The sequence below is a fragment of the Nannospalax galili genome, unplaced genomic scaffold (genome assembly GCF_000622305.1).
Source record: "Nannospalax galili isolate Female #2095 unplaced genomic scaffold, S.galili_v1.0 scaffold853, whole genome shotgun sequence".
Lineage (NCBI taxonomy): Eukaryota > Metazoa > Chordata > Mammalia > Rodentia > Spalacidae > Nannospalax > Nannospalax galili.
This window is the reverse complement of record NW_008332825.1, coordinates 387,043-413,166: the sequence shown is the minus strand read 5'-3', so window position 1 is coordinate 413,166 and position 26,124 is coordinate 387,043. Positions and strand designations below refer to the sequence as shown.

The 26,124-nt window shown below is 43.9% G+C and overlaps 1 protein-coding gene across 1 annotated transcript in view; it reads left to right on the top strand.

The window, feature by feature from the left end:
* LOC103729722 (core histone macro-H2A.2) overlaps window positions 1-26,124 on the top strand; it is a 67,325-nt gene that overhangs the window by 1,337 nt on the left and 39,864 nt on the right. Inside the window, exon 2 of the mRNA XM_008827794.1 lies at window positions 23,512-23,742. Coding sequence (XP_008826016.1) covers window positions 23,571-23,742 — 172 coding nt within the window. The 5' untranslated portion in view covers window positions 23,512-23,570. The remainder of the gene's footprint in view (window positions 1-23,511; window positions 23,743-26,124) is intronic.

Sequence of the window (26,124 nt, the reverse complement as noted above, 5' to 3'; positions counted from 1 at the left end):
TAATAATACGAAGAAAAGGAGAATAAAAGTCAATTCAGAAAAAGCCTGCCCCGGGCACCGCCGAGGGGAGGCAACCCTGCTTCCCAAGCTGTCAGCGCACCACCCAGGTGCACCCCATTCCTGCCCGCCAGCCTGCCATCGCTCCCAAGGGTGTCTCTCCACGCCTCTCCTCATGGGGGCGCCCTCAGCTCCTGCCCTCTTTGTTCCTCTCAACAATGGCCAAAGGGGCATCGGTCCCCCCCCCCCCAACGCCGAATGAGCCTGTCTCCACGAGCTTTGCATCGTTCATTGTGCCTGGGTGAAGTGGGCCACCCGTGGGCCTAATTTAGGCCTGGCCATTTATTGCAGCGTTTGGGCAGCGGGCCCCAAGGGGTGGGTGTAGAGTATAGGGGACCAGTGGAAAGGGGCCAAAAAGCCAAAGCACGGGCCCCCTGTGTGTTGGGGCACAATGGGAACCAGGCTCCGCAGCCCGGACTGGAGGGCAGTACCCCAGCTCCTGAGCCTGCAATCCACCATGGCAAACGATGGTCTCAGTTCAATCACATGTGTTTGTGTTGAAATACGATTGTACCCTCAACCGGTTGTGCAGTTGCCACTTAAAATGGTTCAGTAGGTGAAAGAAAAAGAAAACGATATTAAGAGCGAGATGTCTTCATTTAGGCTGTCTCAAAACAAACTAAGCCGGGCGTAATGCTCAGTCCACACACACACCGCACTGAAAGCTAACCCCCAATCCCCTTTAAGGAACTCTGGCAACTGAATACTCCAGAATTTGCTGTGTTTTAGGTTTTCAGAAATGTTACTATTTTGGAATTGAAATATTGGAATTGCGTTGTAGGAAACTGTATCTTAATAAAATAATCCACATCTTCAAAATTCCCTCTTGCCTGCATCCAAATCCCATCTCGTGTGCTCTGTTTGCCTCTCCTTTGGTTTTTCCTGCTCTAACACAGTTCTGCCTCACCTGGGTCCCTTCACCCTCAGCCTTCAGACACTATGCATGCTTTGCGCCATTTCAGAACTCTGTAGAGAATTTACCTCTGTGGATCCAGAGGAACCTGGCCCTACCCCATCTTCTGTCTAGTTCCCGGGGTTTCCCAGCCGCCTTTGGTCTGCTGTACCCTGGCCAGTGGGACACCCTGCTAGCTATTGTCTGAGGTAACCATGTCTGTTTAATCTGCCGCCTGTCAGCATAGCAGAAGGTGAGTTCTGTTGCAGGCAGCTTTAAATGGAAGCTATCTGTACCTACCCCGAGGCCTGTGCAAAAATTCAACTGTCTTAAGAATGTTTTTCATTCTGAAGAAATAACCTCAAAGTTAGTTGAAGTCTTGGGAAGTGCTTTAGGAAAGCATATATTGCAAAGATTTGAGAAAAAAAAAATGTTTGGTTAGGAATCATTCAGCAAGTTTTCACTGATCTCATAGAGTTCTGGATGGGGGAAGCAGCACAGATGCCAGAAAGCTTCCCAGCACAGGTCTAGGAGATGTAGAAAGTGGTAAAAAGTGACCTCTGTAAGCTAGTAGGAAAGCAGATATTTTCATACTCTGCCTAGAGGTGAGGGTGTTGATAAAGGCAATCAAGAGGGCAGGTGGGCACTATTTTTTTTAATTTTTTATTACATTTATTTGTGTGTGCGTGTGTATGTGGTATATGTACATGTGTTTGTCCCAGGGATCAAACTCAGGTTTTCAGGCTTGACTACAAGCACCTCCACCTTCTGAGCCATTTTGCTGCCCAGCACACCATTTCTTGATATAAATCCTAAAGAAGGCACACATATGTGTTCCATGTGTAAGGACATTCATCGCAGAGTTCTGGTAGTTTCAATGTTGAAAACAACTGAACAGCAATAAGTAAGGAATGCTACATAATCACTGGTGCATCTATATTTTGCAATGTTAGGCATCAGTTAAAAAGAAGGAAGCGGAGGCTAGAGCGATGACTCAGCAATTAAGAGCACTGGCTGTTCTTGCAGAGGACACGGGTTCAGTTCCCAGCACCCACTTGGCAGCTAACAACCATCCATAACTCCAGTTCTAGGGGATCTGATGCCCTCTTCCGGCCTCCATGGGCACTGTGGTGCACTTACATATATGCACGCAAAACACTCATATACATAAAATAAAAATAAACAAATTTTTATAAAAAGAATGAAGCCAGGGTAAATATATAGAAACAGAGAAAGATCACCAAGGCATGCTATTTAAAAAGGAAGAAGAAGAGGAGGAGGAGAAGAAGAGGAGGAGGAGGGGGAGGAGGACACCCTAGACTTTGGCGAGGAAGAAGATGATGATTGCAGAACATAATACTGTGTGGTACTGTTGCTGTAAAACAAAGTGAAAACTAGATTTCCATAAATTAAAATACTATATATATGGGTTGAAACAGTGTAAACAAACAAAGGTAGCCACTAAAAGAGACAAAACTGGAGCAAGTCTAGAAGGTCTTTCATTTATGCCCTGTGACTGTGGTGATAGTTGATGTGTATACTTTGAATTAATTTGTGGATTGCTAGGACAACTAGATGCACTTAGTAATTTAGAAATGATTGACAGAGCATGTGAATGAAAACCACAAATGCCACAATATTTTTAAAGTGAGAAGAGGATTCGGGCTAGAAGGAACTGGGCTAGGCTTCATAGGAAAGGTGGCAGGATGCGGTGGAGAAGCTGCTGGTGTCAAGGCAGTCCTGAGCGCTCTCTCATGTCCTCCTCTGTCTACAACATGGTTGTGTAAAGCTCCCAGCAAGGCTGAGAGGTCCCACCCACCCTACCAAGTTCCAGTTGAGGATGAATGGAAGAACTCTCCCTCACAGTTTTTGGTTTTGGTTTTTTTCCACAATCGTTCTGTGAATATCTTACACGAGAAATTTAGGAGGAAGGGGGAAATCAGCAAATAGAAAGGAATAGGACCTGTCTATTTTTCTTGGTTTTTGTTTTGTTTTATGACAGGATCTCTTGAAGCCCAGGCTGGCCTTGAACTTCCTATAGAGCTAAGAATGATCTTAAACTTCTGGTCCTCCTGCTTCTGCCTCTCCAGTGCTGGGACTGCAGATGTGCACCACCATGCCTGGTTTATGAAGTACTGGGGATCAAACCTAGGTCTTGGTGCTGCTTGGCAAGCACTCTAAAAGAGCCACATCCCTAGCCCATGGAGTCCACTAATAGCACTGAACAGTGTTTTAAGGAGTGGAGCAACAGCTTGAAGATGAGGACTTTCCCTTGGCCACACTCTGAGACGTCTCTTAGGAATTAAAATGGAGGGAAAGATAGGTATTTGAGAAGATACTTCACTTCCCAAAATACAGATGGAAGCTAAAAATACTTTTTTCAAAGTTTTAAAAAATATTTTTATTACATTTTATTTATTTAGCGTGTGTGTACACATGCCACAGAGTACATGTGGAAGACAGAGGATAACTTGCAGGAACTGATTCCCTCCTTCCACCATGTGGCTTCCAGGAATGAAATTCAGGTCTTCAGGCTTGGTGGCAAGCACCTTTACCTGCTGAGTCATCTTGCCGGCCTTAAAAAAGCTTTTGAAACAAGATACCTAAGTGATTTCTTTTGCTTACTCATTTAAGGAATATTTTTAAAATATTTTTATTTTATGTATATGAGGGTTTTGATTGCATGTGTGTAAGTGCACCACATGCATGCAATGCCTATGGAGGCCAGAAGAGGGCATCAGATCCCCTGGGACAGGAGTCACAGATGGTTGTTAGCTGCCATGTGGGTTCTGGGAACTGAACCTTGGTCCTCTGGAAGAGCAACCAGTACTCTTATCCCCTGAGCCATCTCTCCAGCCCACATTTGAGAAATATATATTGAATGTCAGCTGTGTCCCTGGTACCATGCACAGTGCTGTGAGGGGTGAAGCTTGTAACAGAATGAAGGAGAAACAGCTCCAGACAAGGGTCCAGGAGCTTGGGGGCAGGGTGTTTAGGATGAGATCTCACACAGACTGTGTGGCCATGACAAGCCACTTTCTGCCTCCCAAAAGTTGTCCTCTGACTTCCACATGCACAACAATGCATGTAGACACACAGAAGCAGAAGCACACACACACACACATGAGAGAGAGAGAGAGAGAGAGAGAGAGAGAGAGAATTTTTTTTTTTTTTACAAAAAGAGAATGGTTTCTTTTAAAGAAACTAATCATAAGAGTTCATACTGAGGACCATCAAGATAGCTCAGCAATAAAGGAGCTTGCTGTCAAGACTGACAGCCTGAGTTCGATCTCTGGGATTCACATGGCGGAAAGAGAGAACCACCTCCTGCAGGTTATCCTCTGTCCTCGTGTATATATATACATATATGCATATATGTATATATATACACACACACAGAATGAGTAAATAAAAGTATTAAAAGAGCTTGGGGCTGGAGACATAGCTCAGCATTGGCTGCTCTTGCAGAGGACCCAGATTCAATTTCCAGCACCTGTATGGTGGCTAACAACTGTCTGAAAGTCCAGTTCCAGGGAATCTGACACCCTCTTCTGACCTCCTTGGGCATTGCATGACATGAGTGCACCTGCCTACATGCAGGCAATACACTCATACACATAAAATAAATGAACAAATAAATAAGTAAATAAATAAAATATATTTTTAAAAAAAAGTTCATGTTGATTAAGTGGTGCCAGTCAGGTTCTATTCTGAACACTTTATATGAATGAATTCCTTTCGTTCTGACTCCAGCACCACAAGATAGCTGCTGTTGCTATACCCACCTTTCAGAAAAAGAGGCTGAGGCCATGCCCAGAGTCACCACACAAGGGACTCAACCCAGGCAGCCTGTCAGTACTCTGTCCTCTCATTCCAGTGGTTCTTGGGCTATGCTAATTGTATGCAAATTTTTATTTATGAAACTGCTCATTTGTTTATTTGCATCACTATTTTACTCTGCTGTGACAAATGACAAATCAAGAGAATCTGATGGAGCCACACAGCAGGTGCTTTAAACTGCCTCTGCACAAAGTGTTAAGGAAGATAAATCTGGCGGTGTCTCTGAAGTCCCTACTGTTCATTTAGCCATCTCTCTATCCATCATACTTTGCCCGATTTATTTGACTGGCATTGCCAATTTGGACCAGAAATGGAGTAAGTAATTCAAGTCAAAATTCCCATGCTTTGACATAAATGTGTTTAGAAATGCACAGCAACCACCATCTGGGGACATACACTTTAGCCAATCCTGTGATGTCACAGGGTTAGCTAAACTGACTGGGGTCTTTTTGGTTTTTTTAACATTTATTATCCACGTGTGCATGTGTGTGTGTGTGTGTGCGTGTGTGTGTGTGTGTGTGTGTGTGTGTGTGTGTGTGTGCCACTGAGTGCGTGTGGGGTCAGAGGACAACTTGCACGAGTCAGCTCTCTCCTTCCACCATGTGGGTCTTGGGAATCAAACTCAGATCTCAGGCTTGGTAGCACACACCCTCACCTGCTGAGCCATCTTACCAGTCTTAGCCTTTTTATTTATTTATTTATTTTTATTTTATGTGTATGAGTGTATTGCCTGCATGTATGTGAGTGCATCTGTGTCGTGCAATGTCATGCAGGTCAGAAGAGGGCATTGGATTCCCCTGTAACTAAGTCAAGGACGGTTTGTAGCTGCCATGTGGGTGTTGGGAATTGAACCCAGGCCCTCTGCAAGAGTAGTCAGTGTTCTTAGCCGCTGAGCCATCTCTCCAGCCCCATATATTTTTATTCTATGTCTATGAGTGTATTGCCTGCATGTATGTAAGTGCACCTGTGTCATGCAATGCACACAGAAGCCAGAAGAGAGTGTGAGATTCCCCTGGAGCTAGATTTATGGATGGTTGTTAGTCCCCATGTGGGTGCTGGAACCAAACCTGAGTCCTCTGCAAAAGCAGTCAGTGCTTTTAACCACTGAACCATCTTTCCAGCCCCTGTGTTTTGTTTTTTAATCTAAAATGGCAACACAGTCTGCTCAAAGACTCTGGATATGAGAGGCTAGAGTCTTAGAGATATAGTTCAGATGCCTAAATGTGATTGATTTCATGAGAACAGGACAAGGATATAAGATCAAGCAAATCTTCCTGGAACCCAGGCTTGCTGGGCAATACTGCACAAAATGATGGAACTTGTATTTTCAGCAACCTTCACTCCTCCATAAAGCATATTGAATAGCTGTGGTGGTCTACAGAGAAATCAAGCTCAGTAGCTTCTGTGATAGACAGCAAAAGCTTTTAAGTCAGATGATAAGATACACACACACACACACACACACACACACACACACACACACACACCATCAGCGTAGTCAACTTCCAAATTAATTATTCTTGCAGAATTTCAATGAAGTGATAATCAATTCAAGTATTTCCCTGCCCACCCCACCACGGAGCGGGGCTCTGTGTGTATGTGTGCATGTATGTGTTGTATGTGTGATTATGTGTTTATGCATGTACATATGCACATCTGTGCCTGTACTTGTGGAGGCCAGAGATCAGCATTGGGTATTTCCCTCAATTGCTCCCCATCATTTTAATTTACATTTATTTATGTGTAATTTACTTTACATTTACTCTATGTGTGTATATACACTTCATGGCACACATGTGGAGGTCAGAGGACAACTTTCAGGAGTCATTCTTTCCTTCCACCATGTGAGTTCTGGGGATTGAACTCAGGTCATCAAGCTTGGCAGCAAGTGCCTTTACCTCCTGAGCCATCTTGCCAGCCCTACTACCTTATATTTTAAGACAAAATTTCTCACCGAACCTGGAGATGTCCAATTTGGTTAGGATAGGTAGCCAGTGAGCTCCAGGGATTCTCCTGTCTCCGCCTCCCCATGCTGGGATTACAGACTCATGCCTCTGCACCTGATTTTTTTTTCTTTTTTTTTTTTTCTTTTTTTTAATGCTAGGGATCCAAACTCTGGTCCTCAGGTTTTCAGGGCCTGAACTTTATCATCCGCATCATCTCCCCAGCTAAACAGAATTTTACCCTAACTGTTCTGCAATTGACAAGCTAGATGGTTATCTTGGCAGGTAGAGACCAAACAGCTCTAGTACAAAATTAAGGAGGCCTGGTTTTTCTTTTCAGTGATAGTTACAGCAACAGTGACTTTGAAGGAAAACTCCAGGGTGTAACCAGCTTTTCCTGAGTGTTGTATCTCTGTGATTGTAATAGGTGAGGGTCAGGTGGACTTATGTATGAAGATCTTTGTGGAGGACCTCAGAAGTCAGCAGTTATGGGGGGCTGGAGAGATGGCTCAGCAGTTTAAGAGCACTGGCTGCTCTTGCAAAGGAACCAGTTTCAGTTCCCAGCACCCCCATGGCAGCTAACAACCATCCATAACTCCAGTTCCAGGGGATCTGATACCCCCTTCTGGCCTCCATGGGCACTGTAAGACTTGGGTGCACTTACATGTATGCAGGCAAAACAGTCATACACATAATTTTTTTAAAATAAAGAAGTCAGTAGGTGTAATGTTCTCAGGTAGAGCTCAGCAGAGCACAAAGCAGATTTCTAGCACCTTCCCTTCCCCTTCCCTTCCCCTCTAGCCGGAACAGCCCCCTCCCATCTTGTTACATTGTGAGAGCTCCTGTAAACCTTTGCTTAAGCCAAAGAGGAGTTCTGAAAAATCTATTGGTTAGCCTAAGGGCTACTCACAGCTGGTCAGTGCCAAACTGGAGGCTCCACCATGGTTCGCTGCTCTTGCACTATTGGGTCCCCTGAGGGAATGATGCGGTGTGGCCAGTGGAAGCTCTTTGCTGGTGCAAGCGCTCAGGAACTGTGGGGGACCCACACATGCATAATCTGTGAACATCACCACCATCAACAACATGGAATCCTACAATCAAAAGAAAATTCACTACAAGAGGGTTGAATGACAGGAAAACAGCAGGGAGGTGTGGGCAGGGGACAGGTGGAGAAGGGATGAGGACCAACAACAGATATGCTTAGCACAGACTGTTGATGTGTGGTCTGAAAGCAGACACTTGGTGATACCTGACCATAAATCCACATCCTTCACTCCCACCTGAACCGCTCATCTTCACTCAGACAAAGCCAGTTCTCTGCCCAAGACCCCAAAGGACCTGCTCGCCAGAAATTCCATCATAGTTAGAAATGATCAGATTTAGACTAAACAGGATAGTTTGCCTATGACTCACATTTGTCCATCCTCAGAGAGCAAAAAGATTGTGGGAGAAGGTGGGATTTGTTGTTTGCATACAGGGAGCTGTCTGTTCTACAGTTCAAATGGCAGATAAATCTGGGGATCAGGATCAGGACTTAATCTTAAAAATAACCAAAGACCAGAGAAGATTAAATTCACAGCCAAGACAAGACATTTATGTCAAGGTTGGAATCTGATCAGGAAAGAGTAGAAACTCCCAGTTCGTGGATCTTTGGATTAACCTGTTACATCTGAGCTAGAGAAGGTCTGATACTCCCTCTTAAGTGAAGAAAATTTAAAGCCATGTCCACGAAAGAGCTGCCTTCCTCCTCTCCTGTCTACTAGGACAACAACTGGGGTTAATCCACAGGTCAGCTGGGGACAATTAGTCCTGATACTAGAAGGAAGGATCTATCCCTCATAGCACTCGAAAATCTAGCCAGCCAGCATGTTCTTGCAGAAGCTTAGGGAATTTCCCAATTTTTTTCTGAGTTCCTGCTAATAGGGGTCCAAACCTTAGAAGGAAACCTGAGTGTACCTGATTGGAACCTGACTTGGGCTTCTGTGGGTGCACCTGATAGCTGATTTGAAGCAATCAGTTCCCTCCAAAATAAAACCTGAGAGAACCTGAAACTTGTACCAGAGGCTAGGTTAGACCCACTGAGGGTTTTGTTTGTATTTTATTTTCCATCAATAAATAGATTCAGGACCATCAAGATGGCTCAGTGGGTAAAGGCACTTGTTGCGCAAGCCTGACTACATGAGTTCCATCCGTGGAACCCGCATAAAGGTAGGAGAGAACAGACTCCACAAAGTTGTCCTCTGACCTCCACACACACAATGTGACATGTGTACCCATCACACACACACACACACACACACTACACACACACACATACACACACACACACACACACACACACACCAATAATAAATAAATAAAACTTTAGATAAATAGATTCAAAAGGCAGATTGGCTATTTTCTGGCTGACTTCTTCTGGGGTGCATTCTGAACTCAAATTTTAAAAATTATTAACTATTTCTCACCCAGCTAGTACCATTAGTGGCCAAACATATTGATATTAAAACAGCATAAGGTGAGGCTGGAGAGATGGCTCAGTGGTTAAGAGCACCTGGGTTTGATTCCCAGCACCCATATGTAGGCTAACAACTATCCATAACTCCAGTTCCAGGGCATATGATACCCTCTTATGACCTCCATGGGCATTGCACAACATAGTGCACTTACATACATGCAGGCAATACACTCATATGCATAAATAAAAATAATAAAATATTTTTTTAAAAAACAGCATAACGCTAGTTGGGAAGAAATTACATTGCAACAACTTCTTTTCTCTTGTTTAAGAAAATCATCGCTTAGGTTTCACAAAGACAAGAAAATGTGTCTAAAAGTCACAATGTCTAGCAGGGGAGATGGCTCAGTTATCAAGGTTCTTGCTATGCAATACGAGGACCTGAGTCTCCACAACCCGAATTAAGAAAAGCCAGGCTTCTGCTGGGTGTGGTAGCCCATGTCTTTAACCCAGCACTCAGGAGGCAGAGGCAGGTAGATCTCTGTGAGACAGAGACCAACCTAGTCTACATAGAGAGTTCTGGGCCAACTGGGGCTACAGGGAGACCCTGTCTCAAAAAACCAACAAGTAAACAAACAAAATCCAGTTTGATGGCACCTATTTGTAATCCTAGTGCCGGGGAGCTGCAAACAGGTGAATCCCTAGGGTTTGCTGACCAGCCTAGTCAAATAGTTGAACCCCAGGCCAATGAGAGACCCTGTCTCAAAAAACAAGATGCACCGTTCCTGAAGGATGACTCTGAGGTTGACCTCTGCCCTTCACATGTATGCTCACACACACATGCCTCTCGTACACAAAGCAACAGTGTCCTCAAGTCCTGGAGAAATCTTAAATTTACCCACCCAGGCTCCATCTGGGCTCAGGTCCTCTGGAATGACCAAGGCTGCCCACATTCTCTGCCTCTGAATTACAAAGACCATATGAGTTTCCCATCCCATGGTATGAATTGAAAGCCCTTTTAAAAAGGTAATGATTTGTTATCCAATAGTATAATTTAAATCAATTGGATTAATGCTTGATTCTCATGTTCATGGTTGGTTAATTTGGTTAATGTCATTTTGATGAAATTGCATTTGATGTTGCTCTTTATGCAATAGATTGTTACTGAGTTTTAACATATATGACAATAAAATTATTGACTGTTCTCACTCACTTAAAGATGGCCCTGCAAGAAAATGGTTTGGAATATATTACTTGTGCAATAATGGCTTGCCCTTGGAGTTCATAAATGGAAGTGCAATACAGGAAGTGATTTAGCTGGTGTTACTGAAAATGGTTTTCACAGCGACAGAATAATGCTAACAAACTATTATTATAGGGTAACACACCAAAATATGTTAGAATTCTATCAGGTGTGACGCTGTCTATGATTTTATTTCCTATTTCATTCCCTTTAAAATATATTTCTACATATAGTTTGTATACTCATATTGGATTCCTTTATGTCTTATTTCGTTCTATTTCATCTCATTTGATTCTCCCAAAAGACAGTTTTGAACTGACAGGGGAAAGCTGTACATGGTGGTGTCTACTTCGTTTTTCATAAATATTTACAATCTACAGTGTTCTGAAGCACAATACAACAGAGGGGGAAGGTCACAGGTACCAACCAGGAGCATACTGGATAAATTATCACAGTTTCAAAACAGTCCACAAATCCATTGGAGATGACACTGGGAACATTTCAGAAAACAGTAATTTAAAGGGTTTTTTGAGGGGGATCATTGATTTTTCATCATTAAAAAGCTAAATGAAGCCAGGCGTGGCAGCACACACCTTTAATCCCAATTTAGAAGACAGAGGCAGGCAAATCTCTGTGCGTTCGAGGCCAGCCTGGTCTACATGTCAAGATCCAAGCCATCAGGAGCTGCAGGGAAACCCTGTCTCAAAAAAACAAAACAACAACAACAAAAGCTGAAAGACTTCTTATTTCTAGATTCTGGATAACTTATGTGAAAGATTGTATAGTTTTGACGAGAAGGAGCTCCAAAGAATAACTTAAAGTGGTCTTGTAATCGTATGTTCTTTGGCAAAATGGCACAACTGCAGGAACAAACCCCGCCTAGACACCTGGCTAGAATGATTGCCCTAACCCTCCATTGTACCTCCCACACCTCTAGTCTTTTCTTTCTTTCTTTCGTTCTTTCTTTCTTTCTTTCTTTTTCTTTCTTGTCTTTTTTAAGACAGGGTCTCCCTGTAGCCCCAGCTGGCCTGGAACTCACTCTGTAGACCAGGCTGGCCTCAAACTCAGAGCCTACCTGCTGCCTCCCGAGTGCTAGGGTTAAAGGCTCCAGTCTTCTTTAAAGCCTTGAACTGGCAATGTAGCTCAGTGGTAAAGCATCTGGCCAGTGTCCTAGTTTGTTATTCATTGTTGTGACAAAATACTCTGACCACTACCAACTTGTGGAGGAAAGGGTTTATTTAGCTTACATATCCCAGGTCACAATTCATCCAGGAGCCCAAGGTAGGAACTCAAGGCAGGAACCTGGAGGCAGGAGCTGGAGCACAGGCCATGGAGGAACGCTGCTTACTGGCTTGCTCCCTTGGCCCCCCATCAGCCTGCTTTCTTATGCAACACAGGCCCACCTGCCCAGGGCTGGCACCACCCACAGTGGGCTGGGCCCTCCCACATCACTCATCAAGAAGATGCCCCTCAGACATGACCACAGGCCAGTCCAATAGAGGCAATTCCCCAACTGAGGCTCCTCAACCCAGGTGGGTTAAGTTGACACTAAAGCTATCCAGCACAGCCAGCATCACCAAGGACCTGGGTTCAATCCCCCATACTACACATAGACACAGACACAGTGACAGATACAAACACACACACACACACACACACACACACACACACACACACAAATTTAGATAAGGATTGAGAGTTGCAGGCCAGCCTGAAATACATACCAGAATCTTGTCTCAAAAAGAAGTAAGACGGTGCTGGAGAGATGGCTCAGTGCTAAGAGCACCAGCTGCTCTTGCAGAAGAACTGGGTTCTGTTCCCAGCATCCACATGGCAGCTAACAACTGTCTATAACTCCAGTTCCAGGGTATCCGACACCTTCTTCTGGCCTCCTCAGGCATTGCATGACATGAGTGCATTTACATACATGTGGGCAAAACATTCAAACACATAAAAATAAATAAAAATATTTTTAAAGAACTAAGATAAGTAAATTCCTTTGGAAGAAGCTTAACTTTTTTTAAATGTTCATTTATGTCAAGACACAAGAGGTTTCTCTTTTTTCTGCTTTTAGCAACTGTTTATTAAGTGTGTATTTGTGTGCCTTGAGTGAACTCATGTTGTCAGGCTTGGAGGCAAGCACCCCCACCATTTCACCAGCCCCCAGTTTTGTTTTGCTTTGTTTTGTTTGAGACAAGGTCTCATGCAGCCCAGGCTGGTGTGGAACTCATATATCGCTGAGGATGATGGTTCTGGATCCTTTTGCCCCACCAGATGTAGGTATTACAGGCCACCACACCCACTTGAAAGAGTCACTTTCATTTACCACCTTAACAAACCACACTAGCATCAGCCTGGAAATGAGTGTTTTGGTAAAGAGAGATGGCTGAGCTGTCTTGATATTGAATAATAATGTCACGAAAAGAATTTCAGATCACTTTATCATCAGGCGAGTTGCTGGAAACAAACTGATCAGGAGGTCATTGAAGACTATGGAATTTTGTATCAAGACTATGCAGCTTATTAATACAGCAGTCCAATTGCAAGTGCCTGCATTTGCATGGCAGTAGCATACAGGATTCCCATGAGCAGTTTTTCAAATTACACTGCAACCCCAAAGGGAGGAGAGAAAAGAGGAAAGCCCATGCCCTTGCAGAGTGAGCTGCTTTGGGTGAGAAATAGCCAACTTTATTTTGTTTGTTGTTGCTTTGTTTGTTTGTTTTGTTGTTTGTTTGCTTGTTTGGTTTGCTTTTTTATTTTTAAAATATTTTATTTACTACTTTTATTTTATTTCATGTGTATGGAGTGTATGGCCTGCATGTAAGTGCACCTGTGTCATGCAGTACCCAAGGAGGTCAGAAAATGGCGTTGGATCCCCTAGAACTGGAGTTACAGACACTTGTTAGCCATCATGTGGGTGCTGGGAATTGAACCTAGGTCCTCTGCAAGAGCAGCCAGTACTCTTAACCACTGAGCCATCTCTCCAGTCACTTGGTTTGGGTTTTTTGAGACAGGGTCTCTCTGTGTAGCTCTGGCTGTCCTGGAACTCACTATGTAGACCAGGCTGGCCTTGAACTCACAGAGATCTGCCTGCCTCTGCCTCCCAAGTGCTGGGATTAAAAGCATACCCCCACACTCATACATACACACACAAAATTTGTTTTAGGGGCTGGAGAGCTGGCTCAGCTGTTAGGAGAACTGGCTGCTCTTGCAGAGGACCTGCTTCAGTTCCCAGCACTCACATGGCAACTAACAACCACCCATAACTCCAGTTCCAGAGACTGTGATGCCCTCTTCTGGCCTCTGTGGACATTGCTTGGATGTGGTATATTTACATATATGCACGCAAAACACTCATACACATAAAATACAGATAAATAACTTTTTTTAATTTGAAACCCACTTATTCTGACCCATGGGGGCTTTCATTTCCTAGTGGAACATTCTAAGATAATGCCTTTTTATTGGCACGACCTGTACACATACCCAGAGGCACCAAGCAAAAACCATGCCAACCAAACAAGTTACAGAAAGCTCTTCTTTACTGTGAGATAATCAGTTGGGACTTTCATTCTTAAATCCAAATGCACAATCAAAGATTACCAGATGTTTAAGGAAAACCAACTTGAAAAGAGAATAGTAGTTTTAGAGAGATCTGCAGACATAGTATAGGATGGTATGAAAAAGGAACAGGGAAAACTCCCAGCTGCAAATAAGCAAGGCAAAGTTCTCCCTTCTTGCTTCAAATCTTGCATAATAAACTAGTATCATTTTCAGGGCAGAGTGCCACACTTTTCCCCATTTTTTTGTTGGTGTTTTCTAATTAAAATGGGCCACAAGCATAGTTCCCAAGCACAAGCTGGCTGTGATGTGACCTATGGAGAAAATACAAACTTTATCTAAGCTTCGTGTAGGCACAGTTACAGTCCTGTTGACAGTGAGTTCAGTGTTAATGACGTGGCCATATGTGTTAAATAAGGTGTTTCTAAAAAGAAGCTCATGAGCTGGATAGATGGCTCAGTGGTTAAGAGCACTGGTTGCTCTTGCAGAGGACCCTGAGTTCAGTTCCAAGCACCCACATAGTGGCTAATAACCATTTACAGTTCCAGTTTCAGGGCTCTAACACCCTCTTCTGACCTCCCTGGGCATTGCATGACATGGGTGCACTTATATACATAGAGGCAAAACACTTATATACATGAAATAAAAATAAATTAATTAAAGCAGAAGCCCACATGTAACAAGGCTACAAAGATATGGTGTTGCTTAGTGGTTAGGAGGCCCTGTCTTCCATCTTTAGCAACACACACACACACACACACACACACACACACACAATTGATGGATGGAGATGGCTCAGTGGGTTAGATTGCTTTCTATACATGCATGAGGACCTGAGTTCAGATTCCCAGCTCCCATATTAAAAAGCTGGACAAAGCCAGGCATGGTGGCCCATGCCTTTAATCCCAGCACTTGGGAGGCAGAAACAAGTAGATCTCTGTGAGATAGAGGCCAGCCTGGTCTACATATCGAGTTCCCAGGCCAGCTGGGGCTACAGAGAGACCCTGTTTAAATAATAAATAAGTAAATAAATAAATATAAATAATAAATAAATAAATAAAACTTTTTTAAAGACCACCTGTTCTTCTTGAAGCTCAGACACGAGGACCCTAACACTGGGCTTAGGGGAAGGGAATGTGAGGCCCATAATTCACTTGAACCAGAAAGAAGAGACCTTGATAAACCCTCACTTTTCACTTTTAATGCAAACCTAAAAGAAAAACGTCAACTATGTGGTTGTAATTGTAGAACAAAATATAAACTGTCACAAGCCAGGACAATGAAAAGTACAGGTGAGAGACGTAAAAGTAGGGTGAGAGTATGGAAGGAGTGAGGGGAAGATAGGGGGCTCACAGCCTCATCTTACATGATGATGGGGTAAGAGATGCTGGGAGTTGGAAGTAGATACAGATGTGTTCAGTGTTCCCAGGGCAGTCAGTTAAATATTACCAACAATTGGAAAGGGAGGTGCTCTTCCTTCTGGACCATAAACAGATCACCCTAAATGAAAATGGTTCTAGTAGAGGGCTGAGTTTGAAAGTGAGCACTAGAATTAAAAGTAAAGCTTGCTAGCTAGGCATGGCAACACACACCTGTGATCTCAGCACTCTGGAAGCAGAGGCAAGAAGATCGCAAGTTCAAGGGCAGCCTGAACGGTATAGCAACACCTTACCTCAAAAACAAATTGTTACATTTAGTTGCCTCTAGAACTGAGATCTATGGGGGTAAAGCAAGAAGAGGAGAGGATTCTTCCTTGTATGACTATAACTCTTTCCTTTGTTGACTGTAGACAAGTATTACTAGATTTAAAGATAAACTCAAAAATTTTTTAATTAACTACTTTAGGGCTGGCAAGATGGCTTAGTGGGTAAAGACAGTTTACCATCAAGCCTGAAAACCTGTGTTTGATCCCAGGCCATGTGGTGGAAGGAGAAAACAAACTCCCTCAGTTTGTCCTGTGGCGCATGCAGAAATACACGTTTCTGAGCACACTAAATAAGGTACTGGAGAGATGGCTCCGAGTTTAAAAGCACTTGATGCTCTTGCAGAGGACCTAGGTTCAGTTCCCAGCACTGACAGCTCCAGTTACAGGGGACACATTGCCCTCTTTTGGCCTTTGCAGGTATTGCAAATGCATACAGGCAAAGCACTCATAAATATAAAAAGAATAAATTTAATAAATAACTCTGTTAACTTTCTAGTTTTCCTTACTTCAGAGTGATCTTAAATGAGACATAATTACAGTGTCTCTCAGCTTACAAAAGTGTTATATTCCAAGAGCCCCATCATAAGTTGACGATATCTCAAGTAGAAATTGCATTGAAGTCCCCCTACCCCATACCCCCGCCCCAGCATCCCAGCTTAGCAGCAGAGCACACTGTATGGTAACGGTTCTTTCCACTTGTGACTGTATAGCAGACTGGGAACTACAGCTTGCTGCCACCCAGCAACACAAGAGAACATTGTACTGCATTATTGCTTGCATAAAACAAATCAAATTTCTAAATTCAAAGTACAATTTCTACTGAATGCATCTAGCTGTCACACCATCATCAAGTCAAAACAATCATAAATCGAAACCACCATGAGTGAAGACTTGTCTGTATCAATGGATGGTCAGCCTGACACAGAAATTCCCAGAGTCCCAGTGAGGCTACCATGCCAGAAGAAATGCCTGTCAGTTCCACTTATTAAGTGGTTAAATCCAAAGTATTTAATACACGTTTATGCCTTAACCATGATGAATGTCAAACTGGATGTGTTTGGGCACTGCAGAAGTTGTCAGGAGGTAGAAGTGGATTGTTCATTTTCTGCCCCATATTGATTTTCACCTGGCACTTTTAGTCACAGCAACACTCAGAAATTTTGCTCTGCTACAATGTGGCATCCTCAAAAGGAAGACAATAGAGCTGAAGAGATGGTTATAGGCATAGTGCTTGCTACTCAAGCCGGAGGACCTGAGTTAGGATCCTAGCACCCATGTAAAAATCCAGGTGTGGCAGTGCATGCCTGTAATCCCAGCACTAGGGAGGTGGAGACAGGAGGATCTCTGGGGCTCATTAGCCAGCTGCTCTAGAAGAATCAGTGAGTGCCAGATTCAGTGAGGGATCCTGCCTCAAAAAAAAAAAAAAAAGATGGAGAATGACTGGGGAAATCACCCAATGTTGGTCTCTGGTGTGCGTGTGCGCACGCGCACACGCACACACACACACACACACACACACGTGAACCCATACACATACCAAAAAAGAAAGAAAAGAAAAAAATAGAGGCTGGAGTATGACTCAGTGCTCAATTTATTAAATTTATTCATTTTGTATGTATGAATGTTTTGCTTGCATACATCTGCAATGCCTGCAAAGGCCTAAAGGGGGCACTGGATCTCCCTGGAACTGGAGTTAAAACTGTCTGTGAGCTAGCATGTCAGTGCTGGGAACCAAACCTGGGTCTGCAAGCTGCTCTTGCAGAGGACCTGGGTTCAGTTTCCACTACCCCATGGTGGCTAACAACCATCTGTAACTCCAGTTCTAGTGGATCTGATGCCCTCTTCTGGCCTCCAGGGGCATTGCATGAGTGTGGCACATTTCTATCTATACATGCAGACAAAACGCTCATATACATGAAATAAAAATTAATTAATTTTAAATAGTTTAAGAAAATTAAAATAAGGACAATCAATCTGGAAACTGAGCCGTGATAAGCTGGCAGTAGCAGAGCATGACAGAGGTCCAAACTCCCCAGCCGTCCCACCAAGCTCCCTTGGGCTCACTAATGTGCCCCAGGGTGCCTTCAAGCAGTGGTTTGAGAACCATAGCTCTCACATCTATTTGAAAATTAACTGTGGTTTGTTATACAGTCTCTCTGTAGCCCCAGCTGTCCTGGAACTCACTATGTAGACCATGATGGCTTTGAACTCACAGAGATCCGCCTGCCTTTGCCTCCCGAGTGCTGGGATTAAAGGCTTGTACCACCATGCCTGGCTTATTATTTACTATCTTCATTATAGAGCCATGGTAAATTTTCCAGTCCAACTTTGTTGGAAAACCTGTGAGAACAAAGGTCATAAATTCCACTGTATCTGGTGTAGTTCCTTATTCAATAAAAAATACTCCATTAACACCCCGTCTGATTGATACTGTGGTGGTGTAGATTGCACCACATATACCAATTCTAGATATAGCAAAATGTTGGGGTTTGGAGGGGTTATTTTATTTATTATTTTTATTTTATGTGTATGAGTGTATTGCCTGCATGTATGTGAGTGCACCCATGTTGTGCAATGCTGCGGAGGTCAGAAGAGGGCTTTGGATTCCCCTGGAACTGGAGTTACAGATGGTCGTTAGCTGCCATGTGGGTGCTGGGATTCAAACCCAGGTCCTCTGCAAAAGCAGTCAGTGCTCTTAACCGCTGAGCCATCTCTCCAGCCCCATCAAAATGTTGGGTTGTTTTTTTTTTTTAAGTTCACCTTAGGGCCTGGAGAGATGGCTCAGCAGTTAAGAGCACTGACTGCTCTTGCAGAGGACCTGGGTTTGAATCCCAGCACCCACATGGCAGCTAACGACCATCTGTAACTCCAGTTCCAGAGGAATCTGACCCCCTCTTCTGACCTCTACAGTCACTGCATGCACGGGTGTACTTACATGTAGGCAAAACACTCATATACATAAAATAAAAGTAAATGTTTAAAAACCAATAAAATACAATAGCTATTGGAGTAGGCCATTGTGAATTTATTGCCCATGTTTAAGGCAGGGCTGTGATTTAATGCTTCTTCTGTGATGGCTATAAAATCTAATTAGTGTATATGTGGGCCTAAAACCAGATCCTAGAAATGAATTCTGACCCAATAGAATCTAAATTCACTTTCTGCCCCAGCACATGCCTAATATGAGCCAAACTATTTAAAGCAGGTAAACAAGAGTAACTGTTTAACTATTAGTCAGATGGAAACAAATTTTCCTGGGGAGAACTACACCAGACTCAAGCGCATACAATGTAGAGAAAGAAAGACCCACTCAAATTTTGTTTTTGTTTTTGAGACAGTCTCCCTGTAGACCCTGGAACTTGCTGTATAAATCAGGCTGGCCTCCATCTCACAGAGATCCTCCTGTCTCTACCTCCTGAGTACTAGAATTAAAGGCCTGCACTACTATTACCCAGCTCACTCAAATTTTGAATTTCTTACTTCCAAGATGGAATGGAGTGAGAGGAAAGGGTGGACTGGCAAAGGAGGAATTTAGAGGTGCAGGGTATTCCCAGTGGCGCCTCTTTTCCCTTGGGGACTTACAGTGAGCAGGGCACCCCCAAGGACCTAGGAGGTAGGTACCTGGATGCCTAAAATACCAGCATGTCTAAGCGATGCATTCAGCAGCAGCAAGAACCCTCTCGTTCTAGGTAAAGCCCACAAGTTGATCATCTCTCAAGTAGACCTCACTTGATGCCACATCCCCAGCTCTGAAATGGGTGGAAGGAAAGTCTTGATATAATGTGTCTGGGTGGGGCTAAGTGCTGTGTTTGGAGGCTTTATGCAGTCTGCAACAGGTGCACAGGTCTGCATTGCACCTTGATTTTTTCCTCACTTGGCTAATTTGTCCTCATGAGTATTTTAAGCATCCTTAAAGTTTCCTAAAGTCACTTGCTTTTCTGCTTCTTCTGGTCCTAATTTCCAGTTTTAGGGCAATGTCTGGCTCATCTTCATTCATCCTAGGGAAATACCCTGGTACTTTTATCCTGCATATTCTCTAACTTGTTTTAGAAAGGTGTGTGCATGTGTGTGCATGCCTGTGTGCATATGTGCAAGTGTGCCTGTGTATGTGTTTATGGTATGCATGTGTGTGTGTGTGGTGGCCACAGCTGCTCTGTGTGTGTGTGCACATGTGCAGGTGGACACAGCTGCTCTGTGTGTGTGTGTGTGTGTGTGTGTGTGTGTGTGTGCGCAGCTGGCCACAGCTACTATGTTCTTCATTGTGATGTTGGTGTCATATCCAGAGGACAATGGTGCATAGCATAGCATCCTTCCTCTCAATCCTCTAGCTCCTACAAAACTCTTCCCTCCTCTTACAAGTGCTCCCTGGGCCTTCAAGGTGGTGATAGAGATGTCCCATTTAGAAAAGATAAAGGGGGTGGTGGGCTAGAGAGAAGTCTCAGTAGTTAAGAGCACTGGCTGCTCTTTCAGAGAACCCTGGGTTCAGTTCCCAGAACCTTTGTGGCTTCTAACACCAGTCCTAAACTCCAGTTCCAGAGGATCTGACACCCTCTTCTGGCCTCTGTGAGCACTACACACACGGTGCACTTACTTATATACAGGTAAAACATTGACACACGTAAAATACAAATAAATGAATTTTTTTTTAAAAAAAAAAAAAGAAAGGACGGGGGAAAGGAGAGAGAGGAAAAATGTTAGAGTAACAAAAAACCAAAGAAAGAAGAAGAAAAGAAAAGAAAAGAAAAGAAAAGAAAAGAAAAGAAAAGAAAAGAAGGGAGGGAAGGAAGAAAGGAAGGAAGGAAGGAAGGAAAGAAGGAAGGGGGAGGGAGGGAGGAAGGAAGGAAGGAAGGAAGGAAGGAAGGAAGGAAGGAAGGAAGGAAGGAAATTGATTTAGGAATGAGTACTGTAATTCCATAGTTTATGTGTAAAATGCCTCAATCATAACAGAGTCATCAGATGCTATAGGAAATTGAAACATAGAGTTGTCAAGATGGCACAGTGGATAAAGGCACTTGCCACCAAGACTGACAACCTGAGTTCAATCCGAGGGACCCACATGGTGGAAGGAGAGAAGAGACTCCCACAAGTTGCCTTCTATGCTGCGGCATGCATATGCCACATACATAGATAAATAGATGATAGATAGATAGATAGATAGATAGATAGATAGATAGATAGATAGATAGATAGATAGATAGATAGATAGATAGATGCAAAAAAACCCAAAAAGAAAGAAACTTTTCTACACCCATCCAGACTCAGTAGCCCCAGCCGTGCATCTCTCCCATCAGCCAGGCATTCATTGACGCTGTCCCTGTCTTCACTCTAGCTGTGTTCTGAGCCTTTTCATGGCCACATGAGCTGCTGGTAAAACAGCCTCATGGACATGTGGCATGCCACCCCAGTGGGTAGAAATTATTTCAATTTATTTGACTTTCTCATTTCTATCCTCAAGGGAATGTGGTGGCCTGAAGCAGAGAGCTTTGACTCATTAACACATTTCCTAGAAATGGCTGTTGCCTTCACTCTGATCCTGTTATGTGTCCTTTGTAACATTCTTATTCTGAATTATAGTACTATATAATTAACTATATATTGTTATATTTTGTTATACCTATTATAATATACACATCTAATATATATCATATAGGATATAAAATGATACATGATATTATTCTTTGGTCACAATATTCCCTTAACTAACAGTTTAAGGTCATTCCAGCTCTGTAATTATTTTTAGCCTTACAAAGACTATGTTCAGGAAGCCATAGTTGTTTTTCCTTCACTCAAAAGATAGCTTCCATAAATAACAGTGAATGATAGCCCTGCCCCTCAGTGCAATGCACAGAAGCCACCCATCTGTGATGATGAATCTCTCTCCCAGATCAGCCTGGATTCCCGGTGTCAAGGAGCAGAAGCTTGGGCAGGGCTGTGGCTTTCTGTTTGCTGTCTCATTACTAAGCACTAGCATGTTCCACTAACACTGCCTTTCCTGGGGTGTGTGTTTGTTTGTTTGTTTTAAGAATGTTACATTGGGGCTGGGGATGTAGCTCAGTTGGTAGAGTGCTTGCCTAGCAAACATGAAGCCGTGGGTTCTAGCCCCAGTACTACCCATAAAACTAGGTATGGTGGTACATGCCTACAATCCCAGTACTTGGGAGGTGAAGGTAGGAAGATCTGAAGTTCAAAGTCATCCTCGACTGGAGCTACATGAGACTCTGGCAAAAAAAAAAAAAGGCCAGGCATGGTGGTGCATATCTTTAATCCCAGCACTCTGGAGCAGAGGCAGGTGAATCTTGGTGAGATCGAGGCCAGTCTGGGATGGTCTATATAGCAATTTCCAGGTCAGCTGGGGCTCTCTAGTGAGGCCTTGTCTCAAAACAATAAAATAAAATAAAATTTTTAAAAGATTATATAATTAGACCTCATTATTGGTGAAGTTAAAGTATTTCCTGGGCCTTGAGAGATGGCTCGGCGGTCAAGAGTACTGGCTGCTCTTGCAGAATATATGGATTTGGTTCCCCAGCACCCACATGGCACTATCTCTAATGCCAGTTCCAGAGGATCTAACACCCTCTTCTGGCCTCCACTGGCACTGCATGCACATGGTGTACAAAGAGAGTATTTCCTTTTGAGAAATGTGTATTGGCTTACTTATATCACCCAGGACTAATTGTGGAGCAGGTGGGGCAGCTCACAGCTCTAATTTCAGCTCTGGGGAAGTGGAGGGAGTAAAACGAGGAGTTAAGGTCATCCTCGAATACATGCAGCCTAGGCTATATGAGGGAGGGCCTGCATCAAGAAAAAGGCAGCGGGGGGGATGCTGGAGAGATGGCTCAGTGGTTAAGAGCACTGGCTACTCTTGTAGAGGATGAGGGTTTGGTTCCCAGCACCCACACGGTAGTTCATGACAATCCTTAACTCCAGTTGCAGGGAACCTAGTCCCCTCTTGTGGCCTCTGTGAACACTGCATGCATATGGTGCACTTAACATGCAGTCAAACATGCATACACATAAAATTAAAATAAATAAATCAAAAAATATTTTTAAAAAAGAAAGAAAAAGAGGGACTGGAGAGATGGCTCAATGGTTAAGAGCACTGGCTGCTCTTGCAGAAGACCTGGGTTCAAATCCCAGCACCCACATGGCAGCTAACTACCATCCATAACTCCAGTTCCAAGGGATCTAAAACTCCCTTCTGTCCTCCTCGGGCACTACATGACATGGGTGCACTTACATGCATGCAGGCAATACATTCATACACATAAAATAGAAATAATAAATGAAAAAAAATTTTTGAGACAGTGTCTCTCTGTAACCCCAGCTGGCCTGGAACTCTATGTAGACCAGACTGGCCTTGAACTCACAAAGATCCACCTGCCTCTGCCTCCCTAGTGCTGGGATTAAAGGCGTGTGCCACCATGCCAAGCCAAATAAAATCTTTTTATAAAAGAAAAAAGAGCCTTTAATCATGCCTGCAAAGTCCCTTTGTCAATACAGAGCAGCGTGCACAGGCTCTGGGGACAAAGAAATGACATCTTGGCCATCACTGTATGTCTGAGCATAGAACCAGAACTGTTCTCTCCAGTGACAGCCTCTCTTGGCCTCTGCTGCTCAGGTGGCCAATGGGGAGGGATATCTGTGTGGAGGCTGTAGGTGCCCTTCAGAGCCTGTCTGGCTCATCTTGCAGCTCCTTGCGCTGGCATCTATGGCTCACCCTGGGACAGCGGGACACTGTACCAGCATGTACACATGCTGCTGTACACCTGCTGTTTCTACCCAGCCTTCCTCAATCCTTCCTTCTTTCCTTTCCAGTACTGTGTAAGTGCCGGGAGGCCACTGTGTCAGCAAGCTGAGAGGGATACTGAGGCAAGATGTCGGGCCGGAGCGGAAAGAAGAAAATGTCCAAGCTGTCCCGGTCAGCCAGGGCCGGTGTCATCTTTCCAGTGGGGCGACTGATGCGTTACCTGAAGAAGGGGACATTCAAGTACCGGATCAGCGTGGGCGCACCTGTCTACATGGCTGCAGTCATTGAGTACCTAGCAGGTATTTCCAACACCCAGGGGACCTGCATTCAGGTCCCCACGGGGCCCCTTCATATGTGGGGGTGGGATGCTTGAGTCGCCTGGCGTCTGGTTCAGAGACACTGATGGTGGTGACAGGGCTTCACCTGGCCTGCTTGGCCAAGGTCAGTTTCTAAAGGCTCTAGGGGAGAGAAAAAGGTATAAGAAAGATAGGTGGTCAACACGGAAGACAGAGAACCCACATTCACACTGATCTTCAAGACCTGCCCCAGCAAAGTGTGACTTTCTTTAGCAAGTACTGTGTGTGAAAACCTCGGCTCCTGAAGAAACAACAGGCAAGATTTTGGGAAAAGAGGAGAGGAACTTCTCTTTGCATCAAATTGCTCATTAAATACCCATGAGGAAGGTGTTTTTGTATTCTGTGGGGTTTTTTGGTGTGGGGGTGGTTTGTTTGGTTTTGTTGGTATATTTGAAGTAGGAGGGTTGTGAAGATAGCTCTGCCAGTGAGGTGCTTCCATAAAGCATGAGACCCTGAGTTCAATCCTTAGCACCCATTGGTCCATCGTGGTGGGGAGGCATGGCAACACACAGGCGTGGCAGAAGGAGCAGGAAGCCAAGAGCTCACATCCTCAACCTCAAACACCAAGCAGAGAGAGGGCAAATTGGAAGTGGGGGTGGGGGGCAAAGCTTATATACACTCAAAGCCCACACCTCTATGTCCTCTACCAAGGCCACACCTCCTAAACGTCCCAAAACAGCACCACTAACTGGGGACCAAGTATTCAAACATGTGAGTCTATGAAGGTCATTTCTCATATGCATGTGTATATGAGGATGCACATAACTATGCATGTATGCAGAGGCCAGAGGAGGGCATTGGGTGTCCTCTGTCACTCTCCAACTGATTCCTTTGGAGGCAGGATCTCTTGCTGAACCTGGAGCTGTATTGTTCATTAGGTTGGCAGCCAGCAAGCCCCTGTGATCCCCCTGTCTCTGCCCCCCTACATAATGGGTTTACAGATATACACAGGACCATGCCCAGCTTTTGTATGAGTGCTGCCATCCAAACTTCAGGCTTCATGCTTCTGCAGTAAACACTCTTAACCAATAAGTCATCTCTCCAGCCTCTCAGGCAGCAATTTTAAAGAAATTTTATTCATCATCTATTATATTTATTTATTTAAATGTGCATGAGTGTTTTGCCTGCATGTATGTAAGTTCACCATCATGTGTGTACAATACCTTCAGAGGCCAGAAGAGGGTGTCAGATCACCTAGAAAAAGTTGTAGAGTTGTGGATGGTTGTTAGCCACCAGGCAGGTGCTGGGAATCAAACCTGGGTCCTTTGCAAGAACAGCCAGTACTTTCACCCCTAAGCCATTTCTCCAGCCCCTCAAGCAGCAATTTTATTTATTTATTTTTATGTGTATGAGTGTTGTACCTGAATGTATGTAAATGCACCTGTGTCGTGCAGTGCCCAAAGAGAACAGAAGAAGGCATCAGATCCCCTGGATCTTGAGTTATGGATGGTTGTTAGCTGCCATGTGGATGCTGGGATATGAACATGGGTCCTCTGCAAGAGCAGGCAATTCTCTTAACTGCTGAGACATCTCTCCAGCCTTCAAGCAGCGATTTTCAAAATCAAACATTCTAACACAATACAATTCACAGATATGCTAATTTGATATTTTCCTGCTGAGGAATAATGGAAGGGAAATATTAAAATGTCTCTTTTCCTTAATGACACCGTTATGTTTCCATAAGAGCAGAAAAATTTGTATGTAGGGCAAAAACACTGCAATTCATAACCTGAAATCATCTCAAATCTGAGCCAGGGTGTATCAGGCATTTGTTTGTGTGTGATGGCATGACAGCATGCACAGTGCAGAGAGCACAGGTCATGTGTTCTGATCCAAGGCTGCAACAAAGTCATGTGTGCAACATGAGTGAACACTTCCAGAAACACCTCAGACTCATCATATGTTTGATTTTGAATCAGCTTCTGGATTGTTATATATTCAGAAACCTTTTGGGTTTGGGATGGGGTTTGTTTGTTTGTTTGTCTGTTTATTTGTTTTTAAGACAGAGTCTCCCTGTAGCCCCAGCTGGCCTAGAACTTGCTATATAGACCAAGCTGGCCTCCATCTCACAGAGATCTGCCGTCTGCCTCTGCCTCTTGAGTGCTGGGATTAAAGACACATGCCACCATGCCCAGCCTTGCTGCTTTTGTAGAGGACCTAGGTTCAGGTTCCAACACCCACAGGGTGGCTAACAATTGTCTATGACTCCAGTTCCAGGAGATCAGACACCCTCTTCTCTGGCCTCTGTGGACACCAAGCCCAGATGTAGTGCACATGCATTCAGGTAAAATATTCATACACATAAAATAGAAAATAGCCAGGTGT